At 37.1% G+C, this 21,159-nt stretch overlaps 1 protein-coding gene across 2 annotated transcripts; it reads left to right on the top strand.

Annotated features, from left to right (window-relative positions):
- The first annotated feature begins 501 nt into the window (after positions 1 to 501).
- Positions 502 to 20,563, top strand: ARHGAP11A (Rho GTPase activating protein 11A). 2 transcript variants are annotated; one of them, XM_015066415.3, is made up of 12 exons: positions 502 to 1,374; positions 4,636 to 4,706; positions 6,813 to 6,909; positions 7,605 to 7,858; positions 8,506 to 8,669; positions 8,833 to 8,979; positions 9,514 to 9,588; positions 10,398 to 10,562; positions 13,255 to 13,330; positions 14,032 to 14,140; positions 15,862 to 16,000; positions 16,393 to 20,563. In XM_015066415.3, exons 1-12 carry the CDS (start codon positions 1,246 to 1,248, stop codon positions 17,958 to 17,960), a joined length of 2,994 nt encoding a protein of 997 aa, XP_014921901.2. In that variant the 5' UTR covers positions 502 to 1,245; the 3' UTR covers positions 17,961 to 20,563. The 2 variants fall into 2 exon arrangements, with proteins under 2 accessions (XP_014921901.2, XP_014921900.2); XM_015066414.3 differs by having other exon boundaries at positions 13,201 to 13,330; positions 16,393 to 20,560.
- The last annotated feature ends 596 nt before the right edge of the window (positions 20,564 to 21,159 follow it).

A 21,159-nucleotide genomic window follows, 5' to 3' on the forward strand; every position in this document is an offset into this window, starting at 1 on the left:
TACCTATGCGCTAAGATTTGAGCCATCAGTTCCTCAAATACGGGCCAGTTTCCAGAGCCGAAGTAACCGCTAAAGGCCCTGCTTCAGGGGTACACAGATCAGCGTTTGTACACCCTAACTCAGGCTGCCTCACTTCGGGTCCCGTAGAATCGGTTTCTCCCTTACAGGGCCTTCAGCCTCTGCCAAGTTCTGAAAAAAAATGAGAATGGGGTGTCTATTGCATTTCCCCGAATGTATTGTCTCAGTCGCAGGCCAGATATATTAAAATGAGCTTGAAACAGTACTTTCCTCCAAAAATACGGCTATGGAGGAGCAAGTGGAACTCACCTTTTTTTCCCCCTCTCTCTTTTCATATTTCTTAGTTGTGCCCACCACGCCCTTCCGCGTCTCACTAGACAGGCAGCTCCTGGCCACTCTCTGAGGTCCTGATTTTGAAATGAGAAACGGGCCAATCAGAGCGCGGAGCACTGTTTGGCGCTGCCATTTGAGCCTGGGCTGGAAGTGAAGGTGGAAAGATTGCGGCTCCGGAGCTGCAGAGGCGGTGAGGGCGGAGGCATGAGGAGAGTTGCGTGGCTTCAGTGAGCAGACCGGGATGTGCCTGCCGGGGGCTGTAGGCAGGCTGATGGGGGAGGGAAAGAGCAGCCTGTGAAACGGGGTGACGGCGGCGACCAGCCCGGGCGGGGACCGGGACTGGAAGAGGCGCCTGAGCAGCCGGCTGGTCCGGCGGCTGGGCTGGAGTTGGGGACGGGGACTTGAGAGACGAACGTCCAGCTGAGCCTGCCAGCGCAGGAAGGCCGAGGAGAAGGGTCGTGTTTTGCCATTGGGAAAGAGACGAGGGCGAAGGAAGGATTGGAGGAAGCTGGATCTTAGGAAGTGGCCGGAAGTGCTGAGAAGCTGGTAACAGGCGTCGGTACAAGGAACCGAAAGGATCAGGAAGAAAGAAGGGAGGTCTGTGTAAGTAGCCGAAAAGATCGAGTGACAAGAAAGAGGGCCGGTGTAAGTGAAGGAAAAGTGAGGTGTGGCTATATCAGAGGGAAGTAGGAGAAGACGGTCAGTGCAAGTGGGTTGAGGACCGAGGGAAAAGCCGTGGAAGTGGCTGGGGTCCGGGGCCGAGACAGTGCCAGACTTGGCCGGAAGGCAGCGGAGCGGAGCGCAAACCTGAGAGTGTTTGGAAATTGGAAGACTTGGTGGCGAACGAGGGTCAGAACTGAGATCCTGCCTCGGAGAGTGAGCGACGTGTCCGGGATGTGGGATCGGAGGCTGGTGAGGTTGGCCTTGTTGCAGCAGCTTCGGGCCGTCTATGGCATTAAGGTCAAGAGTGGCCGTGGGCAGTGCGATCGTAGGAGACATGAAACAGCGGCCACGGATACAGCGGTAGGTTCTGGGGAAAGAGGTTTGGGTTAAAAAAAAAAAAAAAAAAAAAAAGCCCACCCTATCCATCACTTATTACAGGTCATGCTAAGATGTTCATTCTGTATGGATCCAAAGGATCCAAAAGAGAACGTGGCTAAGCGTGACTGATTGAATCCAGATGGTCTACTGCTGAAATTTAAAGAATGACATTGTTGATTCTTTACAGGGATTTTTAATCATTGAGAAAGTTGCAAGGTTTTTCAACCTCGCAACATTGACACTTGGAACTAGATAATTCATTCTTTGGGGTGGGAGGTGGGGGCTGTCCTGTGCATTATGGGATGTGTAGCAGCGTCTCTGGCCTTTACCCACTAGATACCAGTAGCATCTCCCAGTTTTGACAATTAAAAATGTCTCCAGATGTTGCCAATTTATTGTATTTTCCCAAGTAGATCTTAGGAAGGGAGACAAACAGTACCCACCCCACCCCGCGCCACCGTTTTAGAATTAAGATTTGGAAAGGGTCAAGGGGGATCAGTAAGTTTTCTAAATAAGTCAGTAGAGGAGGTGTGACAGAACATTAGAAATAGACTTCAGATAATCTCTCTATATTTACTAATTTGAAAAATAAGCTTGCTGCTTTTTTTTTTGAGATACAAAGCTATTTTAAGTATTTAGAGATGAAAGCTAATAAGATTTGCACAGCTCTTAGTTTATAATTTCTGAAAAAAAAATAAGTACTTGGATAAGAAAGCTAGTAATAAAAATAATTTGTATACCTCTTAATAGCTTATAGATTCTGGAGACAGTAATTTTTGTTGTTTGCAGCTGGTGGCAACATATTTGTTTATATGTAAAAACTGGAGTGGTTTTTCTGGTTGTAAAACTGGTTTTCCAAGGTCTCAAATGTAGTTGGTTTTGAAAGTGTACGAAAGACTTTGTGTCAGAGTTTTTTCACCCCTTAAGAAAATCAGTACCTATTTTTAGAGTCAGGTAGACCTGAGTTTGTTTGAATCCTGCTCTACCCCTACTAGATATGTGATCTTAGGCTGTTTGTTGAATTTTCCCAAGCTTCAGTTTCCTACTCTATAAAATGGGAATAATGATATCTCTCCTTGGGTCATTTAGGGGATTTAAAAATGGTAAGATCTGTAGATTGGACTAGCACAGTGCCTGTCACATGCCACATATTCAGTTAATGATGGTTGTTACGGCAGTCATTGGTCTAGATCCTAGTCAGGCTAGAAATTGTAATAAAAATATTCTAATAAATATTAAGGTCAAGAGTGGCCATGGGCAGTGCCACCGTAGGAAACATGAAGCAGCAGCCACAGATATAGCGGTAAGTTCTGGGGAAAGAAATACAGAAGATCGTTGTGTTATAGGAATGGAAACAGGATAAGTAATATTTGAAAACTAGATTTCTTGTAGTTTTCTAAGTACATTCTATTGACTTACTTAGAAAACTTACTGATCCCCCTTGACCCTTTCCGAATCTTAATTCTAAAACGGTGGGGTGGGGGATGGGGTGGGTACTAAGTACATTGTAAATGATACTCCAATACACAAAGTTTAAAAAGCATCTTGTTAGTTTTATTTTATGAGCTTATAGCAATTACTGTGAGTCCATTATTGAGAATAATAGACTTGAGGAAAAAACCGTGAGTTCTGTGTATGTTAAGATATCTCTAGACTTATAATCAGCTTCAGCATCTGATTTTTGCATTTTGTTTGGTTGTCCAGTATCAAGACAATTCTGATTTACCCAAATAAGGGGTTTCCCACACTAACATTTTTTTTTAATAGCTCACCTTGAAATGGGAATTCTAACAGCAACACATATTCTGTGAATGCTTACTCAATGTCAGACACGACCATAAATGTTTTACATCTTTTAATTCATTTAATTCTCTCTGTAACTCTGTGACTGAGGACCTGTGTGAAGGTGCCGAAGCATACAAATTAATTTGATCAAGATCATTCAGCTAATAAGCAGAAGAGCCAACCTTTGAAACCTGGCAGTCCTGCCACTAGGAGCCTGCTCCCTTAAGCACTATCCTGTACTGCCTTCTGTATTCACCAGTTGAATGGAGCCAGATGCTTGAAAAGGACTGGCAAGATTTTGTTACTCTGTTGAAAAGCTGACAGAGCTGAATGATATTTGTCAACGTAAGGTTAAATAAGGTGCTCTTATCACATGAGTGCGTCGAGAGCATTCTTGGAGAGCAGATGCATCTAAGCTAAATGAATGTTTATGAGACTGGGTATACCCACTTATCCAATTCTGTATAGGCAGATATATACACGCGTGTATTTGTTTTTAAATCCGGGGCAAAACTGCAACCTTCTTAATCGGTAACCCGTTTTTAAGAAGTTTGAATGTATCCACAAAGATAGTGGCAGATTCTTTATTCACAAGTATGTAACATACAGATTTAGTCTTGGATCTTCAGTGTATTAAGTTTGAATATGAGTAAAACATTTGAATGTGACTTTTCACAAATATTTTTCAAAGTAGTTAGATGTGAATTAAATGTTTGCAGAAGAATCCTTTTCTTGGTTACTTCAGAACATAGTTTGAATAGCACTTTTCCACAAAGTGTGGAAAAGAAGATCAGGTCTAAAAATAACCATTTCTGATGTAATTTTAGGAAGTACTCAATGAGTGACAAGAATTACCATTATCAATTTAACCTTTTGTTCATCTTATTATTTATAAGGTGACAGAAGGAAAGTATAAGGTCAGTGTTTATAAGGTTACTGAAAGAACCTGTAGTATTTTTAGAAAATGTTAGTGTTTCAGCCAAATTTTGTTTTAAGCTTTAACTGGATTGATTTTACATTATGGGATTGGAAACTGATGGAATGTATTACATTGCTTCAGTGCAATGACTTTCTGTATTTTTTTTTTTAATTTTAATTCCAATACGGTTAACATGCAGTGTTACATTAGTTTCAGGTATACAGTGTAGTGATTGAACAATTCTATACATTATTCAGTGCTTATCATGATAAGTGTGCTCTTAATCCCCTTCACCTGTCTCACCCATCCCCTCACCCACAATGACTTTATCTTGACTATTTTTGTACTCCTAGCACCTAGCAATGTTTAGTGTATAGTAGTTACCTTTTACCAAATGTCCTCATAGTAATTGTTTTCTTTGTCTTGATTGATGATTTCAATTTTTAAAGATTTTCTGAGGTTTTTAATTTGCTTAATATTTAAGAAAACTCATATTATGCCTAATATTTGTGTTAGAATAACTGAATTTGCCGTTTTAGGGTAAAATATTTGGAGTACCTTTTAATGTATTGCCCCATTCTGTCGTACCAGAATATGGACATATTCCAAGGTAAGCTAAGTTTGAGATGAAGAAAAAATATTTCAAACTGGTGTTTGAGCGTTTAAAAAGAAATAGTTGATTGACTCTTACACATTTGTTTTGAACTAGCAAATGATTGAATTTCTCAATATTAACTAATGTAATGTCGAAATGTTTTTAAACTTTTACATATTTTAACTTTTTAATTTCTGTTCATTCCTAGGATTGAATTTAAGGTTCAGTAATAAATTAAATGTTTAAAAAGCAAGTTATTTTTGTTCTACTAAGAGTGTTTAGTTCTATACCAATTCTTGTGCTGCAATTCTGACTATATTCAGTAATACACTGAATTTCAAATTCAGTTACAATTTATATATATATATATTTTTTGTCTTAGAAATGTTGGATGCGAGTATTTTTTTTCTCCTATACAAGTTTTTAAATTTTGTTAGGTTTTCAAAATTGTGATTCCATTATAGTTAACATACAATATTATATTAGTTTCAGGTGAACAATATAGTGATTCAACAATTCTATACATTACTCAGTGCTCATAATGATAGTGTACTCTTTAATCCCTATTTCACCCATCCCCCTACCTACCTCCCCTCTAATAACCATCAGCTTGTTCTCTAGTTAAGAGCCTGTTTCTTGGTTTGTCTGTCTGTCTCTCTCTCTTTTTCTTTTGTGGATAAAAGAATATTTAAGATAACATTCAGTAGTATCTGTGAATACAGATTATGTAACACTTGAGCTTTTCTATGTCACTTACTATTTATTTAAAAGTAACATTTTAGACTAACAGCATCAGAAATTACTTGGGAAGTTTACATCTTAAATAGTTTAAAGACACATGTAAGGAAACTATCTTAGGTCTTACTAATTCATTTCCCCTCTATCCAAAGTAGGGTTTATTCTGGCTACTCTTGTTCAGTAACCTAGGTTTTTAACTGATGCATTGTACAAAAGCATTTATTGAATACTTTGCTGCTTTGGAACAGTTTTCCCTCATTCAACATATAAGTGTAGATTAACAATCTACACTTCACAATCTTTGTGAGGTGAGCACTTACTATTTTGCTTTTTAAATGACCTATGAAAGGTGCTTATGATTTTCTACCTTTAGAATTGCAAAATATATCCCCAGTAATGATGACTAAATCTTTTTTTGTAATTTCTATGCCCGCTTTAAACAAACAAACTTTAAATTCTGTCAGGCGCCCCCTGGGACACTCAGCCATTGTGCACCAGTACAATGCTATCAGTTGCTTGCTGCTAACATCTATTCTTACTTGTTGGTATCACCTGTTAACTATTAAAGCCAACATCGATGGTTCAAATTTGTTCAGTATAAAGAAATTGAGCACACACTTCTAAGCATGAGAAGGATTGTAAGGACTAGGATATATTTGACCTTTTTTCTGAGAGGTAATGTTAGAGTGAGAAAAACATGTTGCCTTTTTTTGGGCCAGTGTAGTAGATGGTAAATATTTAAAGCTATGTATTCTCTGCAAGGTTACACATGAAGAGAGGATAAAGAAAAGAAGAAGGCCTTAGGGCCCTGGGTTATACTAGCATGAAGAGGTCTGGCAGAAAAAGAGGAGCCAGGAAAGGAGTTTGAGAAGAAGCACTTAAGGGGACAGCAGGAAAACCCGAAGTTACCATGAAAAAGAATATTTTCCAGAAAAGCAGGGAGTGGTCAAGTGTGTGAGATGCTGGCAGGACAAACCAGATGAAGACAATTGACCATGGGTTGGTGACCTTGTTGAGAGCTGTTTTGTTGGAGTAATGGGGGTGAGAGTTCATTGGAGAGGGTTGAGAGAGACTGGGATATGAAGTGGGGGCAGTGAAAAAGACACACCCTGTGCTGTGAGCAGAAGCAGAGAAATGGAGTAGGTTTGAGAAGGATGTAGAATTAAGCAGCTTATTGAAGTTGTCCTGGATAAAAAGATGGACCATAAACCACTTAGGAAGCAAAAAAGACAACTAGAGGTAACCTTTTTATTGCAAAGATTGAAGGGATTTCTGACAACAAAGCTTCTAAAGACAGTGCTTAGTCTGCTCATGTATTTTGGTAGGAGAATAGGATTTAGTTAGATGTGTATCTGGCCACCTGAAAACAGTTCTGTCTTTCAGTTTTCTTGTTGATGCTTGCACATCTTTAGAAGAGCATATTCACACAGAAGGGCTTTTTAGGAAATCAGGATCTGTTGTTCGTCTGAGAGCCCTCAAGGTAAGCATATTATTGAACTATTATTTTTCATTTGTGCCACTTTTTGGTTTTTAGAATTTAAATATTTAGAACTATTGCATGAATTACTAATAGAAATTGAATTTGCAAATAGCCTTTTTCATGGCAGAAGAACCTTTTTTTCTAAAAGGAATTGTGCAGCATTCATATAATGCTTTAAGTGTTATTGAGATATAATTGACAAATATTTAACGTATACAACTTAGTGCTATATGTATATACTGTGAAATGATTGCCACGATCTATTTATATAATGGTTTAAAAGTTCAGAGTATGTTCAAATTCATGGTCCTTTATTGCTATAAACTATATGAAAGGAAATGTTTTTGTTTTTTTTTAATTTTAGCCTTCTAAAATGGCATGTTGTATAGTAAAACAAGTGTTAAGAGAAAGTTATTTTTTTTAATATACATATTTAATGTTTATTTTTTTGGGGGGGTGGAGACAGAGGATCCAAAGCAGGCTCTGTGTGACAACAGAGAGCCCAATGTGGGGCTCGAACCCACGAACCATGAAGTCATGACTTTAGGTGAAGTCGAACGTTTAACCGACTGAGCCACCCAGGTGCCCCAAGAGAAATTTATTAAAGAAAACTCTCTAGAGTATAAGAAGGGATATTTTTATTTGCAGTAAACTCTTAAGCCCTCAAATACTCAAGATTATTTTATTTATTTCAGAATAAACTGGATCATGGTGAAAGTTGCCTGGCTTCTGCACCACCTTGTGATGTTGCAGGACTTCTTAAGCAGTTTTTCAGGGAATTGCCGGAGCCCATTCTTCCAGTTGATCTGCATGAAGCACTTTTCAAAGCTCAACAGTTAGGAACAGAGGAGAAGAATAAAGCTACATTACTGCTCTCCTGTCTCATGACTGACCACACAACCGATGTATTAAGATACTTCTTTAACTTTCTCAAGAGTGTTTCCCTTAGGTAAGTAATAAGTCTTAGGAAATGACAGTTTGTTAATCAGCTTGATTTACCCTTATAGATAATAAGTTAAAATTACATTTGGAATGGAAATTTTTCTTAAAAAATTATTCCTTACTATAAGAAGTATATCCTGTATAATATAAGAATCAATATACCGAACGATTTAGTATTTTCTCGCTGACTTAACATCATCATTATGAATGGCTTATTGGTGTCAGTAGGATTCTTTGTCCACTGAATGGCTTCAGATGACTGTGTTTTAAAAAAAATTTTTTTCTTTTCTTCTCAAATTTGTCCCCCCTCTCAGCTGTCAGTGAGCCTCCTTGTTCTGGACATGCTTGTAGCCTTCTAATACAGTGTTTCTGTGTGTGGGTTTGAAAACCAAATATACATGTTCAATTTGCATGGAAACCCAAAGTGTGGACTCCATGGTTAGCATGGTTTTTATGATATATATTTAAGCACACAGGAGCTATTTTTGGTTATGTCTTATTTCAAGCCAGTCATATAGATGGGTAGACAAAGGGTAACTATTTTGACTTGTGTTTGACTGATAAAGTAAAAAGTCTTCAAAGTGTGCCCGATATATGATTTTAACTCCCTGTTTGTCTCTGGGTCAATCTAAGAAGAACCTTGTTTCATTTAAGGTCTAGTGAGAATAAGATGGATAGCAGCAATCTCGCAGTAATATTTGCACCAAACCTTCTTCAGACAAGTGAAGGACATGAGAAGATGTCTGCTAACACAGAAAAAAAGCTCCGAATACAGGCTGCAGTGGTACAGACCCTTATTGACCATGCATCAGATATTGGTAAGATGTAGTTGCTTTATTAAGTAACAGGAGTTGTTTGAGGGAGATCCCATATTCCTCCAAGTGAACTGTGAAGACAGCTGTTAGAAAGTTGATGTATACTATCTGAACATTTTGAGTGAAAGTGGAGGAAAAAATTTTAACTCTGAACGTTTTTGTTTAGGGCATGTTCCAGATTTTATCCAGGAAAAGATACCGGCCATGTTGGGTATTGATGGTCTCTGTGCTACTCCATCATTAGAAGGTTTTGAAGAAGGTGAATGTGAAACTCCTGGTGACTATAAGAGAAAGCCAAGACAAAGTGTAGGAGGTAAGGGGTAGTGGCAGTCCTGTTTTGTGCAGGTATAGCAATATGCTTTTATCTAAAATGTGTTTAAATATAATAAAGATTAAGCTGTGGTGTATATCTTTTGGGGGCTTACAGTACAGTTGGGAAGACATGACACATGCATGTGAAAAGCAAAAATGACAATACAATTTAGTATTGAATGCTAAACCTTTACACAAACGTGAGAGGTGTTCAAAGGAAAAAGTTCCCTGGAGTCAAGGACTCCAAAGAAGAAGTCAAACTGAACGTTCTTGAAAAACGCGTAGAGACTAGGGGAATTGGGTAGAGGGTCAGAATATTTGTATCCTATTGTAGATAAGAAGGATGCTATGAAGAAAGATTTGTGTAGGGAAGTAATCTATCTGTGTCAGTAAACAGACTCACATGACTTGAGTGAGGGGTTCATTGTAAGCTGACATAAACTTAGATGCTGGAAAACCACAAATATTAATATGAATTATTGGTGACAGGTAAATGTTGAATTATAATTGGTTATATATGTGCTTTGCATTTCAGATTTTGTTAGTGGAGCATTAAATAAACTTAAATCTAACAGAACACCCTCTATTACGCCTCAACAGGAAAGAACTGGTAGGTATTATATATTTTTTGTTTAAGTGAAAATTTCTGTATATTATTTAAAAAGTAATCATAACCTAACTTATTTTGGTTTAATCAAATCCAAGTATTATTTCCAGTGGAAATACTGTACTTTAATACTAAGTTGTGACATTACTAATTACATTGGACATAATGAACCCAAAATTGTAGTTAAGAATTTCTTTTAGTATCTAGTTATATCTTTAGTCTTCTAAATGATGCTTTTCTGTTGAATGTAAGTTGGATGCTATTGAATATGTGAAAATAGCTCCAATCTCATTTTTGTTTAGAACCAGAAGTTTATTATTTTATCTTCCAATTTTTTTTTATCTTGGTTTGCTTGTGGCTGAAATTATTTGGCCCAATAACACAATAATAGACCATATGATCACTTGTTTTGTTTTTCAGATTGAAGAAAAGACTGAAGAAATTTAGTGGTTAATACTCATTTATGATGAAAAGCAGAACTAATAAGTAGATCAGTTTGATCTCCTTGATTATGATTTTATTCCATATGTTAATATTCTTTAATGTGGATTATATACGTCTTTCAGTCCGTTTGGTTTAAGTTACTATTGTTTGTTAATCTTGCCTCTTTGTGACTTTCCTCTTTTCATTTTAAGTAATTGGATGGTGTTAATTTAGTTATAACATATATTTGATAATGTAAACATATTCCCTCATTCCTTGGTTAGCTCTAAGTAATGGCTTTATAAGAAGAAATTATTAGAAGCTTTTGTATTTTATCAACTCTGTGGGAGAAACAACAAATGATTGTTTTTTTGTTTTTGTTTTTTCAGCTCAGCTACCCATATCACCCATGAATCTTACACCAAATGCTAAGCGTAAACTACCAATAGAGTCTTCTCATGGTTTCTCAAGTAAGAAAAGGAAGTCCATCAAGCACAATTTTAACTTGGAGTTGTTGCCAACTAATCTCTTCAACAATTCTACACCAGCATCAGGTAGCAAATAGAATTTGTATAATTGGGTTGTAAATGTTAACATGAATGCCTATTCTGGGCAAAGTGCTATTTCGTATTAATGCCACCCCGCTTAGGAGCTTTGGCTTTATTCTGTTTATCAAATCTCGGAATTTTTATAAATAAAGTCTCTAACTTCTAAAATAGACACTGGTTCAGTATTATTATGTGTATGTGTATATGTTTTATGACCATGCTGTTTGAAAGTTAGGATAAATAACTCAGAGTGAGAGTTTGGGCTTCTGTGTATAGCACTGGCGCTCAGATACTAGGTGACGGGACATCCTGAATTCCACTTTAGTTACTTCTTGATCTATTGCTAGGGCTGTGTTGCTATCTTTTGTTGAGATTGCCAGTTTGATTTTCTCTAAAGGCAGAGTGGTGGGGTATTGGAGGAACCATTATGGTTGCTGTTGAAGGGCGGGGGGGGGGGATTTTTTAGTTTTATACTCAAGTAGCTTTTATAAAAGCTTTAAAAACTTTGTTTATGCTGTTCCTTGTGGCATGGTTTCCAGATGGTTTACTGACCTGCCATTTGCTTCCAAATGACCTCTGAGTTTCTAATGTGGCCAACCAGAGCCTCCAGAGAACAACTGAGTTTTGCTAATTTGAGTATCAGATCTTTGTTAGTGTGATCTTAGATTGAGTTGGCTCCTTCAAGTTGGCTCATAGTCAGTCTTAGAAGTTAACCTTATGATCAGCCCAGAAAGAAATGAAATTCTAACTAAGCCCAGAGTCTTCCATCTCAGAGTTGTCTCACATTTCGTCAAAATGTGAGTGATCTCTGATTCTTTCAGGTTTTCAATTTCAGTTAATGTTGAGAATTTTACTTTGACTTTGTTAGCTAAGTGATGAGATCTTCTTCCCAGAAACTTTTTGTTTACGTTATCCAAAAAGTTCAGATTTTCCTTGTTTGTTTTATTAGAAAGTTGAACAGAATAGCAACTTGTTTTTTATGGTCCTTCACAGGTTCTCTATGGGTTTAAATATAATGATAAGAACTCTAAGGCTCTGTCTGTATTTCTTTGAGTATTCAGAAGTTAGAGACTTAAGTTCTTTTAAACTAACTTACTGTTTTCTTAATTAAGGTTTTTTCCACTTTGGAGTAACTGTTCCCAAATGGCCAATGTGAGCTGTAATTCTGCCTGCCTCTGCTTATAAGCATTATAACATCTGCCCCAAGAAATGAACCTTTTGATTCCTTCTCTCCAAGCTCCCCAAACATAGTTTAAACCTGCTTGTGTTACTGGAAATTCAGTACGAGCCTGCTTAATCAGTGATTTTTTTCATGGACGTGAGACACAAAAAGAACTTCCATGCTCTTCTGACATCTTGGCTCCTCCCTTCAATGACTTTTTTTTAATAAAAAAATTAGTAAGTTCAATAACCTGTTATTTTAACACCATTTTTCTTTGACCACACTTTCTCAGCCACAATTCAATAAATTCTGTCTGTAAAATTGAAAATAGATTGGCTTCTAATTTTGGATAATAACAGCTATGATGCTTTTTTTAATGTATAAAGGCAGCTATATTAATCTATAATCCATGAATTACCTATTTATAATTTTTTTCTTATATGTGTGATGACTTTGCATTATTCCCTATATTCTGGCTGTGTTTCCTTGTGACCACTGATACATTTTCAAGATTAGACTACAGCTCTAGAATAAACTACCTATGTCACACTGGCTACATTACATTGGCCTCCAAAATTTTTGTCAGCCAAATGCACCCAAAAGTCTCTGTGATGGTTGTATTATTTTCCTTCTGTTTTTTGCAACTAAAAAAAACCATGCTGTCTCTGGGGACCTGTGTGAATTTTTCATCAATACAGGTGAGGAGTTCAGAGGGTTCATGTTTATTGAGTATATCCTGGACTTGATTCAAATATAATTCAAATGTATATAGAGCCTTGGTTCATAACTTTTTTCCCTTAATTTTTTATTATAGTTTCATGGTATAGTGTTAAATAACTTAATCAGAATGAGCTGTTGTAACCACTTATTGTTAGCATGGAACTCGTAGGCATGTTTTATAACTGGTTTTTGTTTGCCAGAAATATTGAACAGAGGCAGGTGGACAGCAGTTGGCTAGCCAGGTACATACTAGATACTCGGACTCTAAATTGTTTTCAGTAGCTCATTTTTGGTAATAGCAATAATTAACATTGTGTAACATAGGTACTGTGCTAGACATTTCATATATAAATATATAACAGTAGTTTTTATATTTACTGTAGAAGTCCATTTTCAGAGCTATTTAGTAAGTGGTGGGACAAACTCAAGTCTGCCTGTCTGGAAAGCTTGCTCTTTCTCTAGTCTGCAGTAGTGCTCACACCTGCCTTGTATTCTTAAACGAGTTTAAAATAAAACTCTGATATAAAAGTCATGTTTCATCTGACCCTTAATTGCCAACAAAAAATTAAAAGTAAGAAATTGATACTATTTTTTTTTTTTTTTGAGTTGAGTTTATTTGGCTTCTGAAGTTTCTTACCAGAAATTATGTGATTTTGTTGTTGCTTAGGGTTGGATATTAAGACTTTAAACCTAATTGCTACTGATATTTTACACTTGGAAAAGAAAGTATGTGTGGTGTATTATATGTGGTTATTTTTATAGTTCACATTGATACAAGCCCCGAAGGGTCAGCTCAGAGTTCATTCTCTCCTGTAGCCATCAGTGGAAACGATTCGATCAGTACAAGTGTGCTAAGGCGAAGTAAGAGGATTGCAAGTAAAAAAATTTGCAGGTAATACATCCAGGACATTTTGTTTTCATGGATAAACATTTGGTGTATATAGTAAATAAAATGCTTTCTTTGTCTTTCTGCTGAGAAACATATTTGAATCATAATTTTTAAAAATTCTCTCTGCCTTTGTTGTCTTATTAATCAGTGCCCTTTGTATATACTCCAGAGAAAGAGTCTTAATTTGAGTCCACTTGCTTGCTTAAAATCCTATTGTATGTTGATGTGTGTAATTTTTTAATTTCCTGCTAATTTAAAGGTAGTCTGTTCTAATGATTCTGGTTTATAAGTGACTAACTCTTGAGATAAACAGGAGAGGCCTCTTTATACACAAATATAATGTGTTCCTATACTGTATTTCTTTTTTTTTTTTAAACGTTTGTTTATTTTTGATCGAGCACCAGTGGGGGTGGGGGGAGAGAGGGGTCAGAGGGTCCGAAGCAGGCTCTGGGCTGACAGCAGCGAGCCCAGTGTGGGACTTGAACTCAGGGACCGTGAGATTGTGACCTGACCCAAAGTCAGACACTCAACGGAGTGAGCCACCGAGATGCCCCCATACATGGTATCTCAAAGCTTAACTGATTTTAGAAAATTATTAACTGTTTAATTGCTGGCAATATAATTTGCTCTGGACTTGAAAATTTCATTTTGTGAGAATGCCTCCAGTTTTTATGCTGACATTTTTTAATGCCATTCTATTTTAGGGTGGAATCGGGAAAAGCAGGCTGCTTCTCTCCTAAGATCAGTCGTAAAGAAAAGGTCCGAAGATCTCTTCGTTTGAAATTTAGTCTGGGAAAAAGTAGCAAAGACCCAGTAAGTGTCTTTCACCATTTCACTGATGTTCATATTAGCATAAAGTGTAGATGTGGTGGTGAAAGACCCTCTACCCTGCCTCTCCAGCCACAGTTGCCTTCTCTACTCCCCTTTTATACCAGACTCTTACATGTGAATCAATACTGATTGTTTCCTCCTTTTCTGCTTTGCTTAAACTGATTCATTCCAGTGAGGCTTTTATCCCCAATACTCCATGCAACTGTTCTGAAGGTCATCCATGAATTCAGTGGTGCTCAAACCAGTGATCAGTCCTTGTTAGTCTTCACCTGGCTAGTTACTTGCTCCTCTTTTGCATACTTCCCTTCCTTGCTTCAGGGACACTTTACTCAATGATTTTCTTCCTTCTTCATGGGTTACTTTTCTAATTCCTTTACATTAGAGTGTCCAAAGCTTTGTCCTTGGACTTCTCTTTTCTCTTTCTACTCAAAGTGTTCATTAGCTTTAAATGTCCTATATTTGCTTAAGACTTCCAAATGTGTATCTCCAGACCAAAATGCTTTCCTGAACAACTTGACTGTTTAGCACCTGCCTACTTGACTTCTCTGCTTGGATGTCCATCCAGTAGACAACTCACCTGTAACCTGTCCCAGATAGAGCTCTCAAGATGCATTTCTTCACTGTTGCTCTTTCTCCAGTTCTCCCCCTCTCCACCAACCACACTCTTACCTGTAGTCTTCACCATCTCACATATGGCGACTCATCTGGCCACTTCGGCCAGAAACCACGTAGGCATTCTTGACTCCTCACATCCTGTGTAAACCAGTAGGGCATCTTGTGTATCTTCTGCTTTCAGAGTATATCAAGACCGACCAATTCTCACTGGCACTACATTTCCACCATTCTCTAAATTCTGTCATCTCCAGCTTGGTACTAGTAGGTCTGCCTGCTTCTACCTTGCTGCAATACTAGAGCCAAAATTATTCTTTTAAAACCCAAGTGAAGTCCTGTCACTCCTCTGCTCAGAATCCTCCAATGACTCCTCATTTCACTCTGAAAAAAAGGTAAAATTCTTATGTTTACAAGTGCCTCTCCACGGGACTGGATCCAGCCTGCCTCTCTGAGCCCTCCTGACTTCAGCCTTGGAGACTGTCCTGGCCTTTCTTCTCTGTGGAATGTTCTTCTCCCTTTTATCCTCATGGCTCTTACGCTCTCACATTTTTCTTTACTCATCAGTCATCTTCCAATCACTCCTGTTTAAAATGACAGCCCCACCTTTCGTCACTCCAGAGCCTTCTTACCCTGCTTTACTTTTTGCCATAGCACTTCTCACCTTGTGTATTGCGTAATATACAAAATAATTTACGGTTTTTCTTGTCCTGATCAAAATCACCCCATCTAAAATGTGAATTCTGCGAGGTGAAGATTTTGGTCTGTTTGTTTTGTTCACTCACTGTTGTGAACATGCCCTGGCTCAGAGTCCTCACAAAAGAAAGAAGTTTTTTAGTTCATGAATATGTGAGGCTGTTTTTATTTTAGATCATAAAATATCAACTAAGAGCCAAGTCAAAAGCTTACAGTTTTCATCAACATGCATGCAAGTAAATTTGTGTTGGCTACAAATTGTTTTTCAATTTTTCATATATTTTTCAATCAGCTGTAGAGGATTTTGATAAATACAAAAAATTTACTTGGTCTTAATATTCTGAATTAACTAGGTTTATTTCTTAACTAAAACATTTTCAATTTTCTTTTCTTCACAGAATGGGTGTCCTGGTGTCGATAGATACGAAAATGTCGGTCGACGACTTGCAAATCAACAAAGTTTAAAAAATAGGATTGAATCTGTAAAAACAGGTCTCCTTTTTAGCCCAGATATTGATGAAAGATTAACAAAGAAAGGTACATTTACATGGTATTGTTAGTTTTATGCAAAAAAACCTACTTTCATTGTTTTTCTGAAACATTTGTTCCAGCTTGAGACGTAATTGACATATAACCTTCAATTATTTTTATGGTAAAATATATTAAGTAATTTACTCTTCTAGAAATTGAAAATTCATGTTTGAAAAGTAAAAATGTTTGAATTGGGATTGTATGTTTGTATGAACAATTGGAGGATGCTTATAAATACAAAAAGTTTGACGTTTTTATGCTAAAAATTATTCTTTTAACACAAATCCTTAACTTATTGAAATTAAATGCTTAATACCTTTATATGCCATGTGTTTGAATAATATTTGAAATATGTTTCAAATATAAATGATTAAAAAGACTGAACTGCTTTATTTTAGGTTCAAAAAAGATCAGTAAGTCTGAGGAGAACTTATTAACCCCAGAGCGTCTAGATGGAACAAGTTACCGGATGTCTTGGACAGGACCTACCAATTCCGGTTTTCAAGAAATGGTGACAAATGAAGTTTCTCCAATCAAGGGAAATCTTGAGGTGGAAAGCTCTTCTTCGGAGCCTGATACTTCAGTTGAAAAGTTACCTGTTAGTTCATATGAACGCACCCTTTCTAATGTACAGGATAAGCATAACAACAGTGTAACTGGAAGCTCTCTTAGTGGGGATGAAAATCACTTGACCACAGAGACTCTGGCGAAAATTCAGAAAGCATTTTCCGAATCTGGAAGTAATCTTCATGTATTGATAAATCACAGCCAGTCATCAGTAACTAATGTGGGGAAAGTAAAACTAAATGAAACATCTTCTATAGAATACAGTCCAGAGAAAAATCTGTTTGAGACTAATGATTTGACTGTGATAGAATCAAATGAACATCAAACTGGTAAAGAAGAACATAGTTTTCCAGAACAAGCCATCTCACTCCATCAAACTCAAAATTTGGATAGAGAAGCAACTGTAAAATGTTATTCAACTCATGTGAAGATTGAACATGAAGAAAGCATTTGTTCAAATATACCTAAAGACTATTCAGTTAAGCAAGAGTTGCCTAGTGATGAACACGTAAAGGAACAGCAGTCTCTGGGGGATAAAGTAAATCCTGAATTAAGGGAGAGCGAGAATATGATCGAAGAGAACTTGGCGAAGCATGCAGCTAGCACTTCTTCCTCAGAGCCCATCACGTGTAACATAACAAACTTGTCCAAATGCAGGCCTGTGAGAATTGTTAAGCAGCAGTCGCTGGTGGAAACCTGCAGCGCTACGGTTTCTGAAAGCTTACAAATGACAGAGCGTGGTAATGTGTCAGACCACATACAGTGGTTTAACAAGCTTTCTTTAAATGAACCAAATAGAACAAAGGCAAAGTCACCTCTTAAGTTTCAGCGTACACCTGTTCGTCAGTCTGTCAGAAGGATTAACTCCTTGTTGGAGTATAGCAGACAACCTGTACGGCACCAATTGGCGAGTCTTGGTGATGCTGCTTCTCCTCTGGTGAAGTCAGTGAGCTGTGACAGTGCTCTTTCCTCTGGTATGGAAAGTACATCAAAAGATTCCTTGATTTCATATACCAAATCAGGTCCTAAAGAACAGAAGTTTACGGGGTGTGGACAGTCCAGTGTTGATACAGTTTTGAAATCAAGCATGGAGTTAACTTCTCAATCTTTCTCAAAGACCAAGAGGCCCCCAGACTCCACGAATGCTTCTCTTGGGTCTACCAGAGTTTGTAAACAGGAAGTGGTGTCCAGAGGCCAAATTAAGGTTCCCTTGGATGACCTGACAAATCATGACATATTAAAATCTGTTGTAAATAATAATGCGGGCTTTTCTCCTGGGATAAATAGCAGAGTCCTTAGGAAACCATCAGAAAAAGAAAGGGTCTGGTATAAAGGTTCTCCAAAAAATCCCATCGGAAAAGCTCAGTTACTACCAACGAGTAAACCTGTAGACTTGTAATTGGTAGATGTTAATACTTGTTAATGTAAATAAAATTAGCTGTTGGTGATAGGACTTGCAGGATAATCTGCATGTTGGTTTGTTAGCTCAGGAAGGTTAAGTGATAGATTTTAATTTCAGTGCACAAGCAACTTGAATTCTTACGCTTGTATAAATGACTTGTTTTTCTTAATTATGGCAGTATTTAAATTTTGTAATTGTATTGTGATCTCTTCAAGCAGAGGTTACATTTTACCTTTTGAAAGAAGTTGTTGGCTGGGTTTATGAGAAATTAATTCTTGAAAATTGTATGAATTTTATTTTTAAGTGTGATAGGAAGAGTGAACGAGTTGTGACTATTTCCTGTTATTCCTCCTGAGTCAGAGAAGGTTTCTACAAGAAATTTCTAACCCGTAAAGGGAAGAGATAAGCCCTACAGATCTTATTTCTTGAATTACGTTGATATTTATGGTTTATGCCAGAATCCCTAGAAATTAACTTGCTTCAATAGCAACTTAATCTTTTATTCCAATTTGGGGCAGAATAATTGGGTTTATATGGTCTGTAGATGTGTACAGCCGGTTCCCTTGGACGAAGAATAATGGCTAAAGCAGAATAAGGACTCAAGTGTGCTCTTAGAGAATGATGCTGCAGAAATATTCGATGACTTTTGAGCCATACTATGTTTTATAGTTAATTTGCACAAATATATTTGTAGCTGTTTTGTCCAATATAGGATTTAAAATTATTTAAGGAGGAATAATTAAGCTTGGAAATTTTTAATCAAAGTGATTTCTTACATTCACATACTTGATTTTATAATTTAAAATAGGTGGTGTGCCTCTGTACATTTAACTTGGATTCTTAACTTTTGATTCTTATAAAAGCCTATGATGGTTTTGTCTGGTGTGTAAATGTTATTTATTTAGCATAGACATTAAAGGTAACCTTCTGGAAAATGACTTGTCTGAATCTCTAATGAAATTCAAAATACCTTTTAGAATTTGACCCAAATTGTTGAGCAAATCTACCTAAATTTGTATTTTAAGTTATTAGAAGTTAATTATCTTTAAGGAAAGAATAATAGCAACAATGGTGGATATTCTCTAGGTTTTAGAGGAAGGAATATTGCAGGAAGGAATATTGCACTGAAGATAGTTTTACAGGTCAGTTTTTAGAATGTCACATTCAGACGGTGGAGCAGAATAGAACAGCATTGCAAATCTACTCAGAGCAGCCAGAGTCATCAGATGTCTGCTTGACCACGTTCTACTTGATAGCAGTACACCTGTTTTATTTCAAAGCGATTTCCTGTCTATTACCTAGGAATCAACCCTTTCTCACTACCAGTAAGAATTTGACTTCTATAAAGACTGAACGCCTGTAGATACGAATACCATGTTTATCTGACATCAAAACAGGTTTGTGATATAAACTGGATATTCATTTCGGCTGTTTATGATATTTCTGATAGTAAGTCGAGATAGGAAACATTCATAAACTTTGAAATAGATATTGTCTGATTCAGAGCAATTTTTTAAATTTCACCTTCCCTCTGGATAAACTTTTAAAGATGTATTAATGTCATTTTATATCCATGGGTATGGGTGAAGTGTTGAATCGGAAGACTAATTCAGTAAGAAGCCATGGGAGATTAATGGTACAATTACCTGAATTAGTGGCTTTTCTGAGAGATTAATAATGAAAGATATTTATTTTTTAAAAAACTACCCACATATTACTCCCATTTTTGTTAGGTGAAAGCCAGCAGTATAGGAAGACTATGAAAGTAAGAAACTTGTACAGTCAGGAAAGTTAAATTTTAGAATTAATCTCTCCACTTTATCTAAAATGGAGATGTTACTCATCTCATGAGGATATTTAGTCAAATGGTATGTGAACGTACTTAGTTAGGTTAGGCCCTATGGACATAGGCGCCTGGGTGACTCAATAGGTTAACTGTCCAACTCTTGATATCAGCTCAGGTCACGATTTCACGGTTTGTGGAACTGAGCCCCAAGTCGGACTCTGGAGCTGTCATCACAGAGCTTGCTTGGGATTCTCTATCTTCCTCTCTCTCTGCCCCTCCCCCGGCTCACATGCTCACTCTCAAAATTTTTTTAAAAAGTTTGGACATAGGCAGTAACTTAAAGAATTATTTTCACTTTGTTATATACAAGTGTAAATAAAGATCTAATATGAATTTATCATGAGCAACAATACAATTACACAATTACATAGGACTTAAATTAGCAGGCTGCTTGGCAACATTCTATAATCACTAAGAATTTAACATAGTCATTTGATCATCAAGTCCAGGATGTGTATAATTTAAAATCTCAAATTTCAAGGGCACCTGAGTGGCTCAGTTGGTTAAGCGTCCGACTTTGGCTCAGGTCATGATCTCGTGGTTTGTGAGTTCAGGCACTGCATCAGGCTCTGTGCTGACAGCTTAGAGCCTGGAGCCTGCTTCAGATTCTGTGTCTCACTCTCTCTGCCCCTGCCCCGATGGTATTCTGTCTCTCTCAAAAAATAAACATTAAAAAAATTTGTAAATAAAATACATATTTCATATGAAACCTTTTGGTGTATCTTAAACGTCCATTCAACACAAAAGCAGTAAATTGTGATGCCTTCTCCATTTTTCCAAGCATAAAATGAAGATAACAGTAAAAACGTAAAAGTAAAATTCTGGATTGAAAACCTCAGTATGTGTAAATAAAAAATAGTAATCCCCAGCGTTTGTGTTTGAGCCTAAAACCAATAGACCATATTTGTCCTGTTGATTTAGCACTGAAGCAAAAAGCTGGAAACAAGCATCCATGAAAGAAAAGATCATAGGAAGGAGGCTTGGCTGTAAAACCTGAAAGGTCTTGTGTCTGTAGATGATAATGGATTTGCTGCATAGAGCTAAAGAGATCTGGGTGCTACCCTCATCCGGGTACTTATTCTCTGGCCTCCAGGGTTCTTTACTCATCCCCAGTTTTGAACGAAATGTGCCATACTCTATTGTATGGTCTCACATCTCAATTTTGAATTTGGACTGAATTCACATGTTCAAGGTTGCTCCACAAGTCTTTAACAAAATATTCCAGGGCTACCTGGACAAATTTCTGCAATGTGCAGGGAGTTCAATTTCTTAAGAAATCTTGATTGTCGGTGTGGAAGTTTAGAAATAACAGAACTAACATTCCCAGGTTTTCATGTGGTTTTGGTGTAC

This window comes from Acinonyx jubatus, chromosome B3 (assembly GCF_027475565.1).
Source record: "Acinonyx jubatus isolate Ajub_Pintada_27869175 chromosome B3, VMU_Ajub_asm_v1.0, whole genome shotgun sequence".
In the NCBI taxonomy this organism is placed as follows: domain Eukaryota; kingdom Metazoa; phylum Chordata; class Mammalia; order Carnivora; family Felidae; genus Acinonyx; species Acinonyx jubatus.

What these genes read in the sequence shown, in the direction of transcription:
- ARHGAP11A (XM_015066414.3), top strand. Translation starts at nt 1,246, where the DNA reads ATGTGGGATCGGAGGCTGGTGAGGTTGGCCTTGTTGCAGCAGCTTCGG. An exon ending in GAATATGGACATATTCCAAG is followed by an intron (nt 4,707 to 6,812) that starts GTAAGCTAAGTT and finishes TCTGTCTTTCAG; the next exon opens with TTTTCTTGTTGATGCTTGCA. An exon ending in GAAAAAGTAGCAAAGACCCA is followed by an intron (nt 14,141 to 15,861) that starts GTAAGTGTCTTT and finishes TTTTCTTCACAG; the next exon opens with AATGGGTGTCCTGGTGTCGA.